We start from the raw sequence: 21,331 nt of genomic DNA, 5'->3' as shown, positions 1-21,331 counted from the left end.
TGTGTATTTTTCAACTTTTTGGGATAGTTTTAACATCAGAGTGATTTTTTTTATATAAGATGGCCTATAGTAACATTGAGTAGTCAGAAAAAGGTTTCAAATGCAATCTAAACTAAAACATTAACACTATTACATAACTCCCCACAGCTCCTAATCGTTAGGATCATGTCTTTACATTTTTGAATGAACTAGGTATACATTTTTACAGAAACCAGATTCATATAGTAGATGCAGATAGTAGTATTAGTAATGAAGTAGTATAGTAGTATATAATTGTATAGTAATTGTATTAGACATTTTTGGTTGGAGGAGCTGAGGGGGTGCTGGGGTCTTTAATGTGGGTGCATTTAGAGCTTTAATGGATGTGCCACACTCCCTCTACCATGTTTGCTTTGTGTAAATGTTGTTAGCCCCTGTAGTGATTTATCAAAACTACTATGGAGATTTTTATTTTTTTTTATTTTTTTTATTGTAGTCTCATTTTGAACACTCTGCGGTTTATTTGAACTTTTTTTTTTAGTTGAGATTGAATGTCCCTTGAAAATGGGGGAACAATCTTTGGGGGAGCTATGGGAGAGCATTGGCTGTTCTAGGGGAGGCTAGGGCCCCTTCAAGCCTCACCCCAGCACCGCCCCTGATTAGAAATGTATTAAATCGTTATTATAGCTCATTTAACATAATCATTCATTTCTCTTAATGGCCTGAATAAAGAAGTAGCCACTATCACATCATTTATAAAGTCGGGTCCATTTGCCTCCAGGTCCAAAATTGGTCCCAATATCAGACGAGATTGGTCATTCTCAAAGTGGTATGGCCATTTTAATCATTTGTTTCCACATAATCTATATACTATCTATTCAGTAAAAACAAGTATTTCTCCATTAGGTTTGGTAGTGTTAACAGCATTTCTTGAGCAATAATAGAGTTGAGGAGTATAATAACTGATCTATCTATTCAATCTAATATACCATCTGCTTGAACTAGACCACACATTTAGGTTATCACTCATAAACATTACATTATTCATGTAACTTGACAATGAGACACCTTCATATTTGGTTACATTGGTGTTGCATACAGCAGAAGACAAGCAGAGTAAGTGATTGGCACAGTGTTTATTGGCTCTCCTTCAGAGCGATACAAGCAGGAACAGGCAGCCTACCAGATTGTTGTCACCTGTGGCTACAAATATCCCTCCCATTAAAAACTGCTCCACGGCACAAGGATACCACCAACCAAGCACTCTGCCATTCTCACCTTCCAGCTACTAAAGTTTATGCAGAAGCCAAGCCTGGATACTTTTACTATGGCACAGGTTGGTAAAAAGGAAGGTGGTGGTACATATAGGTAATGTATACTTTGATGTTCCCATCTGTCCTCTGCATTTGACCCATCTTTCAGTGCCACTGGGTTAACCTGTCTCAAGTTGTGGGTGCTGGGTCCCATCTCCAGAAGCTTGGTCAGGAGGAGGATTACCTCAGCTGGAGGATTTTACATTCTGTGCATGTTTTCAGGTCTATTAGTTACAGCAAAACTATTACCAGCCAAAGTAATAGTAGTAGTAGCCTAATTGTAGCAGTAGTAGCAGTGTCGTAATAGTGATTGTAGTCGTAATATGGCTGGGATTCATGCTGGTGACTGTAACAGAATGAGGACTTTCTTTTATCAGTGTGATATTGTAGTACACAGATATATTTTGCAGTAACAGTTGTACGTTTACTTGCACTTCCTTCCTTTTATGTCTCCCTCGGTACACAACAACATAAAACTTGAAACTAAAACTGTAGTAGTTACATCACATTACATCAACATTTAAGAAAGTCACTTGAAACTAGGGCTGAGCGATAAGGCGGATTTAACCAGTAAAAGTGTTATATGGCCATTTAGTAAAAGCATATGACTTGATTTAACTCTATATGGATTTTAAAGAAGACCTATAATCTATGACACCCGTTGGTTATTACGTTATGTTATTATCATGTTATAATTTGCACATTTTAAATCACAATATTCATCTAAAACAAGTTAATAAAAGAAAGAACAAGTAAACAATATCACATGTCAGCCCCTCCTATGGATAGCTGCAGATCAGGCTAGCGAGCAGCAGATTTTTTTTCATTCATACCAAAATCACTATAACACTGGTAAATCCTACTCATATACGTAAGAAAAGAATTCTGCTGAACAAATTAAGTACAGAGCAGTGGACATATGCCGGTGGGAAATGATCAGCAATAGGGCAGCTTGAAAATAAGCGATTGAAGATTGTTCAAACAAACATGCACAAATCACTCCAAATACAACTTCAGGTGGTGGTGGTGAGTTGAAACAACTATAACAAGGTCAAAAAATCTGAAAAGTCGACTTTGCATAACAGGTTTGCTTTAATAAAGTTTTTTTTTTTTTTTTTTTTTTTAGCATATTATCCACCCACACTTGAAACTTTCGCCACCTTTCCTGAGATTAGCCTTAGTGCTGTTGTATAAACATGTATCTATGACCCCAGTGGGACCACATTTTGCCCCTCTCTGCTGCCCCTCCTCACCCTCTCAGCCCCCCCGTCTCCCTCTCTCGTCCCTCTCTCTGCCCTATGACAAGGCACGGGACCAGGGCCAGAACAAACACCCCCCTGATGGGACAGCGGAAAGACCAGAGTGAAGATCCAACAAGTGAGGAATTGGTGGCACTCTGCTGGAGGCTGAGCAGATCACAGCAGCAGTGGTCTGTCCTGTTGTTTGGCTGTTCTGTCAGATCAGGTTTAAACATGGATTGTGATTTACAACATAATCATTACAAAAATAACATGTCACCTTTATTACTGTATAAAATTGTCAAAAGGGGATACGAAGCTCTATGTAAGATGCTTTATGTACTTTAGTATTGGCCACATGTGGAATTGTGTGTCTCTGATTGGTTAATCCACAAGTCACAGCCATTTGAACTCTGGGAGTGTTAGAATAGGAAAAGAGAGTAGTCTTGGCTGGCGACCAGAGCAAAGGAAATCCAAACAAACACAAAGAAAGACTGGGAATGTGAATCAAACTCAGTTGACATTCTTGCTGTGAGACAATAGCACTTACCATGCTGCCACCATAGAGCTCTTCTATTCTGTATTCTCACTCAAACTTTGACAATTGAACGGGTTTTCCTGAGGCTAAGTCATAAACTGTATAAAGAAGTGGATTAAGTGAGTGTAATAGTGTTTGGCTCCAGTCAAATGATGCTCATCGAGGCTAGAAGTTATAGGGGCCAATTTGGAGCCGAGTTGCATATTAGGAATTCCGACAGCGAGTATTATAGCAACCAAAGAGCCAATCCGGAGCGAGGCTGTTGAAGGTAACGCCCTTTCCCACCCTCACCACTAGTTTAGCAGGGAGTGGGTGCTTAGCAACGCTGTCAGTCAAACCTGTTGCTAACTCTAGCGAAAGTGACCTCGAGGAAACAAGGCACTTGATTTGACTGTTATTAATGTTCATATGTTGAGTTACGAACAAAAAAGCTAAATAAAAACACCAGGATCATGTAGTGCAGGTCAATACAAACAAGACAAAAATGACGAGTCAGACAGCAGCAGTTACAGAGAGAGAGATGGCAGTTTGCCAATGTAAAGAGAATTGGAGTGAATGGAGCTGGAAATGTGCCCATAATCACCTATTAATTCCTATTTGGAACGCGCCGGCTAACAGGTTAGCTATGTCAATTTATATATACAGTCTATGGCCCAAATACTATCCATGACATTTTTTTATCTTCTAAGGGTGCATTCACACTTGTCCTTTTTTGGTCCTAGTTTTAGCCCAGATGTAAACAGATTTACTTTAGTCTGACATTTGATGTGGTGACTGTGTTAGTACCACCAGATCTGAACCAGATTAAAACCACATTAATTACAAGTCTATACAAACTCCAAACTGGGTCTAAGAAACCACGTTACTATAAATTAAACAACAACTATAACTACAGTGGGCGACAATTTGAGGATCAGTATGCCATAGATCTAGATATACTTTCTGATTCTACAAGCCGAAAACCCTGAGGAGGGAGAGAGTTTTTCACCACCTTCTGTCAAATGTTCCTCAGAGACGTGTGAAGTCCAAAGTCAAACTAAGGCACGTGTCTGCAAACTGTGCAACTTTTAGCAACAAGATATGAAAACTATCAGGATTGGTTGAAGTTTTTATTTCAGTTTCATGTTTTTGTATATGAAATTTAAAGAAGTAGGTAGAAGTGAAATGTTGTCAACTCTTGTTATCACTCAATGGACAAGACAAAGAGGACTACATTCTTTGGTCAGGAAGCTGCTTTTTATACATACAGACTTCACTACTAAAGCATTGCACTAAAGCATGGACACCACATGTGTTTAATGCATGTAGAAAATTACACAGCCCTCTCCTCATACTAGTGCGTAGTCTCCGGCCTTATAAACTCTACAGACTGAGAGAGCTTGTAAACAGTGACGAATGCGGATGTATTAATGTGATGGGGTTATACTTAAAAGAGAGAGGGAGCGAGAAAGAGCGGTGCAGTGGAAAAAACTGTGAAATGTGAGACTCAAGTTAGACACATGTGTTTGAAGGAGGAGCTGAGATGAGATGGCAAGAGATAACAAAGAGGCAAGAATAAGCCAACGATGATGCTTAAAACACTGGGCAACTGGGTGCAACTTGTGATATTTTAGACCAATAGGTTGGAAATAGTGTAAAGCAAAAACTGGATTGTGGGTGTTCCATTTGAATTACGAAAAGACTGACAGATATTTAGATAGTTTTGAAGAATTGGCAACAAAAATGTGTTGCAATTGATTCAGGGTCTATATATAAAAGTAAAGTATATGCAGCATTAGAAGATCTTATAGCACTTTGTCCTGTTCTATGTGTTCATTAAATAATTATGTCATCTTGAATAGTGCCTTCATTTTTTTAGTATCTGGTCTGGAACTAAAAAGACATTTTGTTTGGTTTTACGTAGATGGAAAGCTGGACAGAAAAGCCTTATATAAAACATAGGAGAGTTGTTATAGAGAACAAAATAAAACCTCAAAAGCAAATATCTAAACATAAAGTACTCAGACAGAGAAATATAGACCAAAACTATTCCTTTTCCTACAACAACTGCCACAACCTCGCCAACACCCCCCTCCATTATCGAACATATCAATAATCACTTTAGTTCCTTTCAGAGTTTTGAAGTAAACGTGCATTGTAATACACCTAAGTATGTGTCCTTTTGTCCTTTTACTTTTTACTTGATTCTTCCCTTTGCCTTGTGAGCCATGTTGAATTTTCAGATTGGTCGCAGCTGTGGATCTGCAGAGGCTGTGTGGGCGGAGCTTCCACATCTGGAAAAGAAAGAACGCTGGCTGCAGAAATACATAGGAGACATTGAAAGCCAAACACAATCACTACAGACTTCGCAATAAGATTTAGACAAGCCTTTACCAAATGTATTCTGAACTGTTTCACTATACGGTTAAAGAGTGGTACTCAGAGTGATCCAAGGGCTATGGGGGTATTTTGATGTGAGTAGATGCACGTTTTTGAAGGACCAGGCAGTGGAAAGAGCCGTCTGGAGCGGTTGGCTGGACCCCACGGGCCTCTCTGATGGTGGAGCGTGTCTAAACATGTGGAGGCCGTCTGTAAAAGTCATACAGGCGGAGGAGGGGGGAGAAGAAAGGGGGAGGAGAGGGGAGGAAGAGGCTGGGCTCCTCCTCGGGACGGTCAAGAAAACATTTAAGTCCCGTTCACGTGGTTTGTTGTTAGGGTTCGATGGGTTTCTGCTTCCTGATTGTAGATGACATTTTGAGGTCTTATCCCTAGCATTTTTTTTGATCCAAACAATGTAGCTGTAGCTGCTTTTTTCCTCAATGGAACCACAGAACAACTTTGTTTAAACTAAAAATTCAAACATCATGAGACTTATTATATTAATGTATAAACCTAACTAGGATATCGGCTGAATCAATATTTGGAAACCGATGTCTGATCCAGCAAATTGTTCAATATTGGTGCTGATATATCTGTTTTGTCTCGGTGCATCCCTACCTCAAACACAAAAATTGACTAACTGCAAAATCATAAACTAACCTTATGTCCAATGTTTGATTTTATTTGCAGGACATAGACCTAAATAAATTAATTTGGTAGGTTTTGTTTATACATTTTCACTTTTCTCCCCTATCATTTGGGGACCCCTCCCCATGGAGGTGTGGTTTTGATGATGTCTACTTCTCTGTGTAATAGTAATACTTAATAATAGTTTGTAATATAGTAACAATAGTTCGTAATAGTTTTAGCATGAAATCCTGATTATTTTAACAGCCTTTGCCAGTGCTATGGATGCCACGCCTCCTTTTAGTCAACTCATCATTGCACGGGCTATGTCTTTACTCACCTCAGATTAACAGCCACAACCAAGCCATACCAGGTAGAGATCTACCAACGTATTGGTTAGCCAATATATCAGGCCAATATTTGCACTTTTTAGAGTATCAGCTGTCAGCCTTAAAGAGCCCAGATTACACTATTTTCTGATGTGTGTTATAATGTTGTTTCCTCATTGCAAACAGACCTGGAGTTGTGTTTTGTTTCATTCAAACATTTTTAACACACAGATCCTGCATATTTAGCCTCAGTTCTTCTGTCAGACTCAAAACATTCTGTTCTAAGCAGATCTGCTTGTGTACAAGTCTCTCCATGGCCTACCACCAAAGTACATCTCCCACATGTTAGTGCCGTATGAACCATTTCACACTTCAGGGACTGACTTGCTGTTGGTGCCCAGAGTCAGGACTAAACATGGGGAATCAGCGTTTCAGTTTCATACAGCTAAAATCTGGAAGAAAAAAGTAAAGACAGGCCTCTATTTTGACAATGTTTAAATCCAGGCTCAAAACAGTTCTGTTTAGCTGTGCATATGACTGAAAGGTTTTTATTCTCCACTTTTCTTCTTTAATGTTTATTTTATGATGATCAAATGTGATTATTTATGTTTTAATTTGTTGTATTGTGACTTTAATGTCTTTTTTATTCTGTAAAGCACTTTAAATTACCTTATGTACGAATTGTGCTATACAAATAAACTTGCCTTTCCTTGCTTTGCCTTCTACCTTGTGATGTCATGTGGTAATACAGGAAGTGCTCCACTGTGTCTTTACTAGAATCAGTTGGATGATTTCAGCCCTGGAATTGCCAATTTTCACTCAACAAAATGTAAAAGGTAGCTGTTGAAAACTACTGCATCATGACAACACAAGGAGGAATAGAGCATTTTGAGCTTTGGAGATGTAGACAGACTAATAATAAAGGGTTATTCAAACGTGTGTGAATGAAACAAAACACATCTTCAGGTCTGCACACAGCTTAAAATTCACAAGAGTAAATTTTGAGTAATATAGAACCATCAACTCACCAGTGCTGGCCAATATTTTGTTTTGGCCGACCTACTGCCTAAGGAATATGTAGAAAACTTAATTTGAACACTTCAGTGCAAAAATATAACTGCACAAAAGATGACTTAAGTATTTGTTGTATTAAAAGGAATGTGGGCGCATTTTTAGTCTATTTGAATTACACAATTTGAGAAAATACTCAGAATCATCATCTCTACGTATTGGCCTAAAAATTTTATGCAGTTTATCGGTCATGAGTTGCTCTGAATTCTAAACAATCGGCTTCGGCCATGAAAAAACCCGTATCGGTCAATCTCAAATACCTCACTTACATACACACACAAAACTTACTTTTACAACTTTCCTTGCATTTTATATTGAATGCTTGTAATAGGGTACAAAAGTCTTACTCTTCTGTTTGTCCCCTCTAGGCACCCGTAGGGACAGCATGAGGTAATGAGCATGAAAGTATTGTTACAGAATATGAATTATTTAAGAAGACAGCTTCCATTTGACAATAAAACTTAAATTTGTACTTTGCCATTGCAGCCCATCACATACAGTAAATCTCCATATGGGACTACAGGTAAATACCATGTACTGTGACGCTGTATTGAAAGGTGAAATTCTTTAAATGCCTCGACACTGATCTAGACTTAATAAATCAGTCTTTGTGAGTCACTATATAGAAAAGTAAAAGTCTAAATTAAATGATTTTGGTGCAGTTGCCGTGCTGCTGTAATGACATGTTATGGTGCTCAAAGCCTCCAGCTAGGCACAATATAATTAGAGCTTCTGTGTACCATTTGAGTTTTTGATCTCTCCCACCTGCATGTGGCTTGTGTTTCAGCAGCTAGCAGAGGAAAGAGGCTCAGGTAACTGTATTTTGTAGGTAGATTTGCTTTGCAGCAGTTTTCAAGTTTGGTGTCAATGAACATTAAGACATTAAGACACACACATAATCAAGGGGAGAGGGGGTGATATTGGGGGCTGTACCTGCCTGGTGTACAGGGCCTCAAGATTCACCCAGGGCACACCAATCAGCCTGCACCATTTAATCAGCAGCATGCAGAGATGGAAGCTTTTGTGGCACCACATATAAAGTCGTTATAATGTACCACTCCCTGTGAGAAATACTGGAGAGGGTTAGCAGCATGTGAGGGACGGGCAGCCTAACCACACATTTGAAAGGTACAGATGCTTTGAAATTTCTAAATTATTATTAAAACCTTAATCATGATCAATCACAATTATAAAAAGTGTGCAAAAGAGCAGACAAATACTACAACTACAAGATGAAATTTGCCAAAAATCTCTTCAGCTGGGCCTGTAAACTATTCATGTATATTTTTAGACTGTGTATTTTCTATTGAGCAAGTAGTACTGGGAAGTTATTAAATACTTGGGGACTTGTAACTGCATTGTAATAGGTAATGACAGCAAGAGCAATGTGTAGTAGTAGAAGTATTAGCAGCAGTAGTAAAAATGGCAGTAGCAGTAATAATAGCAGTAGTAAAAGTGGTAGTAGCAGTAGTAATAGCAGTAGTAAAAGTGGTAGTAGCACTAGTAATAGCAGTAGTACTAGCAGTAGTAAAAGTAGTAGTAGTAGTAGCAGTAGCAGTAAACTTTAAGTAAAAAGTATTTGGCCAAAACATCTGCATGCATCATTTTATTCAGTGAGAAAAAAAAAAGTGTTTCTTTTAAGACAAGAAAATGAAAGACTCAAAATGTATTACAGTGATGAAAAATAGCACTGTTGTTATAGTAATTAACAGTCCAAACAAAACATTATACCTTTTCAATAGTAATCAAAATGGCCACTATAAACAGGAAGCTGCAATCATGAATACAGTAACACAGACACAACTTCACCCTATGTTCTGATCAATTTTTACTAGTGAAGTTATTTCAAATGTGCTCAGATTGAATGATCCATAGGCTGGGGATATGATGAAATGCTAGCAGCCCACCTGTACAGCAGTAGCAGCAGTAGCACTCAGTCTGGATCGAGGTACAGAGCGAGGCCTCTCTCATCCAGCAGTGGACAGGACAGAGGGGGCATTCTTCTCTGGGATCCCCCCGTAGACCACAGTTTGCCCGGGCAAATCTGTCCAACGTTTACTGAGGAAATGTTCACTTAGAGCAGGAAGTCTGAGGTTTCACCAAAATGTTTGATTCTAGCAGTTAGACAAACAACATGGGGTTATTACACAGGTCAGAACAACATAGGTGGGAACTGAGACACCCACGGGGACTTACAAGTGTAATCCAACAGGGAATCAGGTAAACTATTAGCTCTACAGGTAAATATACAGCTATTTTTATCATCCTACAGGCCCCAAGTGACAAATGAGACTGTTAAAAGGTTCATTTAAGTTAATAGATTAATTTAAGTACGAAAACTAATTAATCATTTGCTAATTTTGCATAAAAATGGGGTTATGATTTATGTAAACTTACCATATGTGTTTGATGCAACTACCCCAGAAATAAAAGTTCACAGAGATAAAAATAAATACAAAAAAAAATAAAATAAAATAAACATAATCTATCTGACCATGACTGTTTTCATAGCATTCAACTATTTCGAAGTCTTTTGAATGCAAAGTCCTCATAATGGTGCCTATAACAGGAACTGAAACCTATGAAAACTGTTACAAAGGCATCCATGATTGGTAACTTTAACATGGCATCAGTAAAAGACCAGAAATAAATGGCAGAATCTGTAATAGTTCTTCAAATTTATTAACATACATACAAACATATACACAAATAGGCATGAAAAGTTAACATCTGCTGTACAAGTAAAATTATTGATTAAGAAAAAAACATAACAACTGTACATATTTATTCACATTATATGATTAATGCTAAATTAATAAATATAAGTTGCTTCCTATGTATTTGAAGTACTAAGTTGTTCATACACATCACTTAATCTGTGTACTAATAATCACTACTGTCTGTCGGCCTAGTTGCAGTTCTGTCAGTGTCCTGTAGGGGCGTTGGGGATTCCTCTCACTGTATTTTCTTCCTCTCGAGCTGAGCTAACTCTTTGGCTTTTCTCCTCTTCAGTTTCTTCTTGAGGAGGAGCAAGTCAATGTACACAATGTGATCCAGAACTGTAGAGGCGCACAGCAAGCCTCCATGAAGAGCTCCGGCTATCCCACAACTGAACACGTCCTGACCTGGAGCAGACAAGAAGAAGAAGAAAAAAACAAACAAACTTAAGACCAAGTTAAAGTTAATTGAGATAAGAGTGGATTTAGAGGTGGGAGATATATCGAAAATTTGATCGTTGTTATTTTGGAGGTTGGAAAAAATGGAATATACAGCTTCTTATTATTAAAACTATAGGAAAAGGCTGCAAAAGAAACAGCTTAATTCTGTATTTGCCAAACTAAACTGTATTAACATATATTGTAGCACTGACAAACTGGAGATGTAGTGACTCAGTGGCTGGAGTGATCAAGAGTTGGTGGCTGGATACAACTTTGACCAGTACGTACTGTCATTTTCACTGTCCTTGGGCAAGGCACTTGACTCACCCATGCCCATATATGAATGTCAATATGTGAGTGACATTAGTGGTGGTGAGTGGGACATGTGGACCCACACTACCAGCCCTGCCTCCATCAGTTTACCTCACATTGATTAGATACAAAAATACACCAAATATATTCACCCCCCATACTCAGGGATATTAAGAAATTGTACTAATAACACCTATGCAGGACTAATACATATTTTTTATATAAATCAAAATCACACCAAAGTACACAGCAGTATTTGAAGCTAATCTTAAGTACAAACCCTGTACTCCTTACCTGAGATGTAGAGGTTCTTCACAGGTGTGTTGCACCTGTTGCGGGCCACAGCCTCAGAGTGGAATCGGTCCAGGTTGTGTTCGGCTGAGTACATGGCTCCTCTCTGAGCTCCGAGGTAGTGACAGTTTGTGAGGGGGGTCGCCACGTCCTGGAACACCAACTGAGGACGGAAAAGGTTTTAGTTAAAGATTATTACCGGAAAAGGTACTGAAAATACAGCAAGTCTTCATCTTTATACAACAATATCTACCTTTACTGAGCTATAAGTTAAAAGTCAAAAGTTCTACAGCTACTACTACTACTACTAATACTACTACCACTACTACAACTACTGTTATTACTCCTACTTCTGCTACTACTACTACTGCTATTACCAGTTTAACTGCTGCTAGTACTACAGCTACTGCTAGTACTAGTATTACTACTTCTGCTACTACTACTACTACTACTACTTCTGCTACTACTGTGACTGCTACTAATGCTACTACTGCTATTATTATTTCTACTGCTGCTGGTACTACTGCTGCTTCTAATATTACTGCTTCTTCTACTTCTGCAACTCCTTCTACGACTACTGTTACTACTACTTCTACTACAGCTAGTACTACTGCTTTACTACTACTACTACTACTACTACTACTACTACTACTACTACTACTACTACTACTACTACTACACTGCTTCTGCTCTCATTACTTATTACAATACAGTTACAAGTCCCCAAGTATTTAATAACTTCTCAGTGCTACTTGCTCAATAGAAAACACACAGTCTAAAAACATACCTTGTCTTTGATTTTGGGGAATAGTTTACAGGCCCAGTCAAAGAGGTTTTGGGCAAATCTCATTTTGTAGTTGTAGTATTCGTCCCCTCTTTTGCGCACCGCAGTATCTTTCCATTCCTCAAACCACTCATACTTCACCATGGTCAGGATAGTCATGCAGGATTTACCTAAAACAGGACAATAAATTCACTTATATAAACTATATGGCTAAAAAAAAAATCACTGTGGTACTGTCATGTATACTCTGATATGTATAAATACTGTGATTTTACTTAGTACACTGATATACCTGGGTGTCTTATTTTAGATTCGGGGTCTTTGGCAGATGGCATAGTTATAAACATCATGGGAATGTTGTCAGGAGCTTCCTCTTTACTCAATGCAAAAAAGTCCTCCATTCTAGAAAGAAGCAAGATGTTATAGACCAAGTACACACAAAGCTGGTAAAAAGTACTAACATCTGTAAGGTCATGCGCCACCTGGTGTCCAAATATGTCATAACAAATATAAGTGGGAAAAGTATTTGAGTAGAATAACTAATAAAAAAAAAAAACAATTGCAGTTTTCCTATCACGTTCTCAGCACATCTACAATTACTACAATGTGTGCAGATACAAATACTTCTGCCATAATAAAGCATCAACAAAGACTTAATTCATAATGAGTAAATTGTTTATTAAAGGGCCCATATTACGCTATTTTCTGATATATGTTATAATGTTGTTTCCTCATCACAAACAGACCTGGAGTTGTGTTTTGTTTCATTCTCACACGTTAAACACACAAACCCTGCACATTTAAGCTGAGTTTTTCTCTCAAACATAAAACACTATGTTCCACCTTGTGATGTCATGCGGCAAAACAGGAAGTGCTCCGCTGTGTTGTTAAACTTCGTACAGCTTCACTAGAATCATTCGGATGATTTCAATCCTGGAATTTTCCATCTCTACTGAACTAAAGGTAAAAGGTCACTGTTCATTTGAAAACTACCACTTCATGACATCACAAGGCAGAACAGAACATGAATGAATGAAACAAAACACAACTCCAGGTATGTTTTTGATGAGGTAACAACATTTTAACATGGCTATTATAAAGTAGTACCGATACTCCTATTACTACAATTACATTCTACTACTACTATTTTTTGTCTCTTAAATCTGAGACATATCTTTTCCCAGGTAACTATCCATCCATGGCTTTGTCACCTACATCCTAGAGTTCTTACCTATGCACTGCTTATACAATAGCGCCCCCTGGTGTAAACTCAAACCCACACACATTTATATTTTAGATACTCACGATTTGTCCATGTCGTTGTTTTTGAAGAGCCAGAAGTTTGTGGAGACCAAGCCCAGCTCCTCCTGAGTCCCGTCAAACCCAGAGAAGACCAAGAAGGACCCACGCCCGTGTCTCATCATGTTTAGTCTCTCCTGCATCTCTGTGTGAGGACAATGGTGGTAACAAGAGACAGAATATATGTTATTAATGGTCTGTAGTATTTAAGAATAAAGTGAATAACATGGAAGAAAATACTACTAAAGAGTCTACTAAATATGTGTTGATTGACTTGGTGGGGCTTAGCATTGGTACTAGTTGATATACAGTATACAACCTATATTTTTATGTCAGAGGTGCACTGTGGAACTGTTTTGGTGGAGGCTCTATCACCTTCTTGTCTCTATGGAGAAGTTATTGCTTTCCCTAGAATGCTCCACAATATGTCCTTAAACATACGCATCTCCATGAAGACGAGTAGGGGCTAAAGTTAAAGAACACATATTAAGTTTGAGCCTGCAGTATAGTTATAATCTATGACAGCCGTGGATCATTATGTTATAAATTGCACATTTGAAATCGCAATATTCATCTAAAATCAGTTATTATAACAAACAAGTTCACCGATTTCCGCGTTACAAAATTGCGGTGCCCAATGGGAGCTGATGTCACCATAAACATCATCACAACAAAGAGTCGTGTAGCTGTCGGCACTTCTGATGGACAGCAGTATTTCACGCTGTATTTTCAGCTGTATTTCACTGTATTTTACTTGTACAGGAGTAAGTACAAAGCAGTGGCCGTATGTCGGTGGCGCTGAAAACGAGGGTTGATCGGCATTATGGTGTCTTGAAAATAAGCGCTTAAAGATCGCTCAAACATGCACGAATCACTCCAGATACAACTTCAAGAGGATACATGAGAAGAGGAAACAACTATGGCTAAAAGCTCTGAAAAGTTGATTTTGCATAATAGATCTGCTTTAAGGTCAGATCTGTGGAGAGAAAAACCCACTCACAGTAATAATACATGCTTTTCAAGTATTTTTGAGAAATGTGTGCTTAATGTTGATGTGGATGCTTAATGTTGTTGTTGTTGTTTCTGCTGAATATTCCTGGGGAACCAATAACATCTTCATGGAGACAAACAGTTGGCGGAAATTAAAACATTTCAATCACAGTTTTATCTGTCTAAATATATGGTAGTATTTGAATTTACTTATAATTTCAGGATTCATATGTGGGTCCCTGTCTGAATAATTCTTTCTGTTAACTATAACCTTATTTCAGCTTATCGCACAGTTGTCCTGGGGCAGATTAATAGTGATGTGGCTGCCTATCAACACATATGGTCGATTTAACCTTCAAACACGCACTAACACATACATACAAGCAAGATGAGCCAAGTGTTTTGCCCAAGAGCATAAGGGAAAGATGAATTAACTGATTAAAGCAGGATTCAAACTGCCATCGTTAGCGTTAAAGTTTTTTCACCTTTCTGGATTGAGATTTCCCGAGGCAGAAGTTTTTGGAAAGTGGTGAAGATTCCACAGTTTGAGACGATAACAGGTGCTCGGATTTCAAACTCCTCTTGGCCTTTTCTCACTTTTACTCCTGTTAGATACACAGTCAAATATTGTTAATCATAATTTCCTACTTTTCTTTTAATATATTTTTGGTCATTCCTCTCACCATATGCTGTGTTCTCATCATTGACCAGAATCTGTGTGACTGGAGCACGGACCAGGCAGTTTCCTCCATATTTCTGAATTGTACGGATTATATGGAAGGGGATCTCACTAGCGCCCCCTTTGATGTAGTACGCTCCTCGTTTGTAGTGATGGACCAGGAGAGCGTTGATCAAAATACTGGAATCTTTCGGCGGTACACCTGCAAAAATGATTCAGTATTTGCATATTTTTAGTCAGAAGCGAGAGCCCAGAGCACTCGGTTACACATTGTGATGTCATTAGGTGGTTATCCAGGAAGTGCACCATCATGTTTTTAAAGATAATATACTAATTTATTCTGATCATTTATGTGCTCAAAATTTCTTCGCTAACATTGAAAACTCCTCAACTACTGTAACTTTTTCTTATAGAGAAATTATGTCTTTACTTGTTTCCTGTACATATAAATTATTTAATATTCAAATGCGGTTTAAGAAGTCTCCATAATGTATAATGCAAGTTTTAGTACTACAAGAACAAGGACTAACACACAGCTGAAACTTCTACTACTAGAACTGCCTGCAAAACCTTCTGTATTACTTGCATTTTTCTATTTATTTGCATATTGTAGACACTATACACTGAGAAATACCTGTTTTTGGTAACAGTATCTATCACCTGTGTTAATGTTATTTGAGTATTTCCCTCGTACCATAGAAGAGGTAAGAGAAGATAACATGGAGGTCCCTGTTGCTGGTTAAAGTGTTCACGAGATCTGTCGCACACGTCCCAGAAAGTTTGAAAACTGGAGAGACCAAATCTGCAAGGCCCGATTTCAACAAGAGCAGAGATACCCACTGAGGAATCAGCTTCAGGGTTGCCAGATAGTGGGTCTTTTTGGCACAAACCTGTAAAAATGCAAGGAAAAACAGTCATTTTTTTGGTTATTTCTTAAATGTGCACTTTGTAGGTTGTTTAATAGCGAGTTCATCACCTGCCTGTCTCATGAAAATGGTGTTACTTTGCTTGAAATGTTCCATGTTTTAAAATGTTTGTCTATCTTTCATCAGTTAGATGCAGTTTTATGTCCAAAATAGTTTATGTAAATAGTTTTAATGTTTGATTGTTACGTTTTATGCAATTCTGTAGAGCATTCTCCAGACCCTCCACCCAAAAACGTACTCCACTAGTCAAACGTTTGGACACACTCTCTCATTCAGTGTTCATTGATTGTTTTTCACTACTTTTAACATTTTATATACATACAGAAGAAATCAAATATATGACGTAATATATATGGAATTATGAAGTAAACAACTCAATTTTGTTTATGTATTTTATATTAAAATCCTCAAAGTAGTCACCATTTCAGTTCTGAAGAAGGGGCTTGGATGAGCAGCGAAATGTCTTCACTCCTACAAGATTTGTCCAGTTGACAGATTTAACTTTGTTGTTTGCCACCATTTGCTTTGTTGAAAAATGTATTTAACTTTTTTTCTTGTTACTTCATATATTTAACGTCTTCTATAGGTATATAAAACGTAGAAAGTAGTAAAAAAAAAAAAAAAAAAACGAGAAATGAGAGAATATGCTGAAACTTTTGACTGGTAGTGCCCCTTCAATAAAACATAAAATAATTTTATATCTCACTTTCATGATTTTGAAGAATGTTTCGATAGCTTCTTTGTCGTCGGGAAACTGCTTCATCAGGTGAGCTTTCATGGCTGTTTTGCCTGAGAAGATGGTGTACTCGCGTAGTTCCTGTCCCTCTCCAATCTGGATGGTGTCAAAATGTTGTTCGAGCTCCTGAAACTCCAGCTGCCCCTCGGAAATCTGGTCAAAGGCGATACGCAGCAGACTGTTCTCATGGACCTGGCCAATGTAGTGTAGACCTACGGGGAAAATATAGTATAGTGTGGTTATAACTGCTAGGGGGAAAGGTGTTGTGATATTTATAAAGAAGAAGACGAAAGGAGAGGAGGATGAGAAGGAGGATGAGGAGGAAGAGAAGGAGGGGGTAAGGGATGGAGGATGAGGAGGGGGAGGAGGAGGAGGAGGAGGAGGAGGAGAAGAATACAAGAACAAGTAGTGTAAGTACTGCATGTTCCACTGTATCAACCAAAGCACATACATATATACCTATGGTTTTGGTTTTATTAGTTTAGTATTTTTCATATATTTATTAGCTCTGTTGTGAAAATTGTATTTTACAGTGCACTATGTAGCTTTTCTGGTGGAAGGTCTCATACCTGCTTGTTTCTATGGAGAGGTTATATTGTTGTGCCTAAAATATTCCACAGTATGGCATTAACCTTAGCTATAATGCATGCATAGTTTTAATTTACAGGTCTTTTTTTCTGTTTTTTTTTCTTTTTGTTTTTTTGTTCAAGAAGCCTTTACAAAAATGTGAGTGAAGTCCCCTCTCCGTGGATCTGACCTGTACCTTTCCCTGGTGCCGTCATCTGCTTTTGGCTGTAGAGATAGAGTCAGGGCTAAGGCCATACATTTCAGGCAAAGTAATCACACCTCCATTAGAGATTGACTGATGTGTGTTTTGTTTTTTGTTTTTTTTCATGGCCGATGCCGATACCAATTGTTTAGAATACAGAAAAAAGATTGACTGATAAGCTCAGCCGATATTTCTGTGCCGATATTTCTGTGCCGATATGCTTGGCCGATTTTTATTATTTGTCATTTAAATTGACGATAAACTCCCCGCAAGCCATTTTAGTGTTTTGTGCCGCTATCTCTTTGTATAAAAGTGTTAAAATAAGGTAGTAGATTTAAGGCCAATAACTGATGTGCTAAGTCCAAATATCAGCCCAATATAACGGCCAACCAATATGTAGGTCTATATCTTATCTCCATGGAGACGAACAAAAAAAATCACAGTGCGCCTTCAATTTGTATGTGGCTAAAGTTGATAGGACAGAATAAACAATCCTTTACACATTTATTGTTACTTCACTTAGTCAAACAAATACTTACATTACTTCTCCTAATTGAAATATCATATCATATAATAATAACTTTGACCGACTCTTACCAACATCAAACTCAAATCCTTTCTCTATGTAGGTGTGACAGCAGCCTCCCGCCTGGTCGTGCTGCTCCAGAACCAGGACCTTCTTCCCTGCTTTGGCCAGAGTCGCCCCCGCTGTAAGACCCCCGATCCCACTGCCAATCACAATCACATCCAAGTCCTGGGGCACCCGGTCCACGCTGAAACCTACAAAGAAAGAATTTCATTAATTAAAGTATATTTTTGTATTCTAATAAGGCTTTTTATCGCCTTTTGTTGTACCACTGTATCATTACGGCAACTTAATTACCGTTAATAGAAAATGAACGAAGAAACATAATGAACATATAGTTTTTTAAAGGTCCTATATTATGCAAAATTGACTCTTGTAAACTTTAACCCATGTTAGGATGTTGTTACCTCCTCAAAAAACACATCTGGAGTTGTGTTTTGTTTAATTTACACACGTTTGAGTAACTCTGTGCTCTGATCCACCTTGTGATGTCATGAAGCGGTAGTTTTCAAGTTAACAGCTCCTTTTACCTTTTTGTTTAGTACAGATTGGCAATTCCAGGTCTGAAATCATCCAATTGATTCTAGTGAAGGTGTATGGAGTTTAAAAACACAGTGGAGCACTTCCTGTATTACCACATGATGTCACGAGGTGGAACAGAGTCTAAGTTTGCTGAGTTTGTGTGTTAAACATGTGAATGAAACAAATCACAACACCATGCCATAATATAGGCCCTTTGTAGTGTAGTTATTATAAAGTGTGACCCATTTTGTTTGTATAGTCCACACATATTTTGCTGAATCTTGAGGAATGAATGTACTGGCCTTGTTGTGTAATTGTGTTATATAAGGCAGTCTGAAGGTTGTCCTCCACTGAACTGTTTTCTGATGTATGCTTTCTCTGTAGGCCATAAAACGTAGATAAGGTGCTAAATGTAATCTAACAGGTAAAATTCTATTTAGATAATCCTGCAAAATCTCAATCAGTTAAGTCAAGGTGGTGTACTTGTGAGTCTAACTTGGACAAAATATCATAAGACCAATTAATTTAAGGCCGAAATCTGCAGCAAAGTAGTATCCTCCACCTATAAGCCTGTAGAAAATAACACATTTTTAAAGTGCGATATATTAGTGAAATAAATATAGATGATAAATGATAATATTAAACTAATTTTTTGCCACTGACACAGTAACCCAAGAGCAGATTTATACCACAAAAACTATTTTAAAAAATGAACTGCAATAAATAAATACGAGAATGAAACACTTTTGCATCTGTAATGAGTCATGGCAATTATTAATTTCAACTTTTACATCTTAAATCTTATTATATATCCAAAAACTAATCAAAAATTTCCCAGTAGTATAGAGAAAAAGTCCACATGTAAAATACTGACCCCCAAAAATACCGTTCTAGCTTTCACAGTTGTAATTATCGTGAGGCCTCTCGTTTAGCATGTTGGGGTTTACCACCAGTAGTTATTTCCAATACAAAGTTTTTCTGATAAAACTTTCTTGAATTATGTAGGCTTGGGACTGGCACATATGCAGGCCATCTTAAGCCAAGGGATATGAGGGATCAAACCAGAAACGTTATGGTCAGAGGGCAAATGCATACCTTGTTTGATGACTTTATCCCTTTTCCTCTGGTCAAACTCTCTTGGCGCAGGCGGCCTCACAGACTCCAGGGAGAACGGGCTTCTTTTTCCAAACAGATACCAGTAGGAGCCCCCCACCCAAAGGAGCACCCACACAAGGAAGACCACCAGCCACATCGCGGAGGAGAAGAGAGCAGTGGTAGAACAGACTGATGCAGAGACAGTGCTGTGAGTGCTAATAAAGCCCTCAGTGGGCAGTGCCAAAGTCTGAGAGGGGCATGTGTCTGGTAGGTGACGCTTTACAACTCTCTATAAAGATAAAGCATACGACCTATTTTTTCTCAAATGACTAGCCTCAGATTACAGAATATTTCAGCAAATAACGGTACGTTCAGAACAAACAATGACTCATATTTCACATTTTCATAACCGTGTTCGTCCACATGGCACATGAGGTAATCGACCTGAAGTATAGTCTATCTTACAGCCCACTCTCATGTAGCCTTGTCTCCCTTATCTCCAAATTAAAGCAAATTGGATACTTTTGCTCAACTTACTTTCTTTCTGAGAACTGTATCTAAAGACATTCCAGTGTTCGTATGTGTGAAGAATTTGCAACAGCGGCTGATAACCTCTGGTCTTTGGTCAATACACTGGTGAGATTGAGAAAACTACATTTTTACAGGAAATTAAAAAAATCATACACACATATTTTTAAATTAGTTTTTGGAAAATTAAAATTTTTTCAACAGTATTTCTTCTCAGTCCATTTGGACAGCACACCACTGTGCTGGACATAGGCTCTGTTTGGGACGGTGTAGTGGTAAAAATCTGAAATAAAACTAACAAGAGCAATAATCAGTTATATTTAATCAAATAAATCATTGTGATTCATTGCATAAGTTTGGCACTGGAACTATTGGCCACATATTTACACCTCACCCCCAAACCAAATTCATTAAGAAAACCATTCTGTACTGATCCATATCTACTTGTGCAATTTATATTTTACACTTGAATTCTAATGTGATTATTTTTAAGAATATGTGATTTTATTGCAATGAAATATCAAATGTAATGAATGTATATTTGTAATGATAAAATTAAGATTTTATCATTTATATTTCAATGAACCCAGGAAGACTAGCTGAGCACATTGATTTCAGCTAGATCTAAACAAATAAACATATAAAAATAATCATAATAATTTAATTAAAAGTGTATTTTATTACATTTTACTCTTGTGTAAGAATATATTCTCTTTTATTCCTTCATCTATTAACAAGTGTCAAACTCAAGGCCCGTGGGCCAAATGTGGCCCATGACAGGGTAAATTAAAAGGTTTGATTAAAATGTCATATTATCAGAAGATACGCAGTTACACAGACATATTTTTACATCTAGGCAAATCCATATAAGTAATAAATACAGAAACAGTTGATTAACAAGTTAAAACGTAGTTATATTTATTTTACATCTGGCCCTTTGAGAGCAGCTATTTTGCTGATGTGGCCCTTGGTGAAAATGTGTTTGACACCCCTGATCTATATAGTACCTTTACGTGAAAAGTTATGAATGTGGTCTGTTTATGACAACACGAGTCCAAGAGTCTTTCAGATCATGCCAAAGGTTGTCATATATTAAGTTTTTTTCTGATGCAAAAAGCTTATAAAGATTAGATTATCTCAATGTATATTTGCTCTTATCTGATAAGGCAATTTAGATAAAGCAGTAATTATGAGCCTGATACT

General features: G+C 37.7%; 1 protein-coding gene across 1 annotated transcript; it reads right to left on the bottom strand.

Annotated features, from left to right (window-relative positions):
* Positions 1-10,364: 10,364 nt before the first annotated feature.
* On the bottom strand, positions 10,365-19,774 carry si:ch1073-13h15.3 (inactive all-trans-retinol 13,14-reductase). Its single transcript, XM_033985210.2, has 11 exons — positions 19,601-19,774; positions 17,995-18,177; positions 16,599-16,840; positions 15,661-15,856; positions 14,971-15,168; positions 14,773-14,892; positions 13,304-13,442; positions 12,291-12,400; positions 12,002-12,168; positions 11,218-11,377; positions 10,365-10,578 (listed from the first exon to the last, which is right to left on the bottom strand). Exons 1-11 carry the CDS (start codon positions 19,755-19,757, stop codon positions 10,409-10,411), a joined length of 1,842 nt encoding a protein of 613 aa, XP_033841101.1. The 5' UTR covers positions 19,758-19,774; the 3' UTR covers positions 10,365-10,408.
* Positions 19,775-21,331: the final 1,557 nt, after the last annotated feature.

Source organism: Periophthalmus magnuspinnatus, chromosome 19 (assembly GCF_009829125.3).
Source record: "Periophthalmus magnuspinnatus isolate fPerMag1 chromosome 19, fPerMag1.2.pri, whole genome shotgun sequence".
NCBI lineage: Eukaryota > Metazoa > Chordata > Actinopteri > Gobiiformes > Gobiidae > Periophthalmus > Periophthalmus magnuspinnatus.
This window is presented reverse-complemented; position numbering and strand designations above follow the sequence as displayed.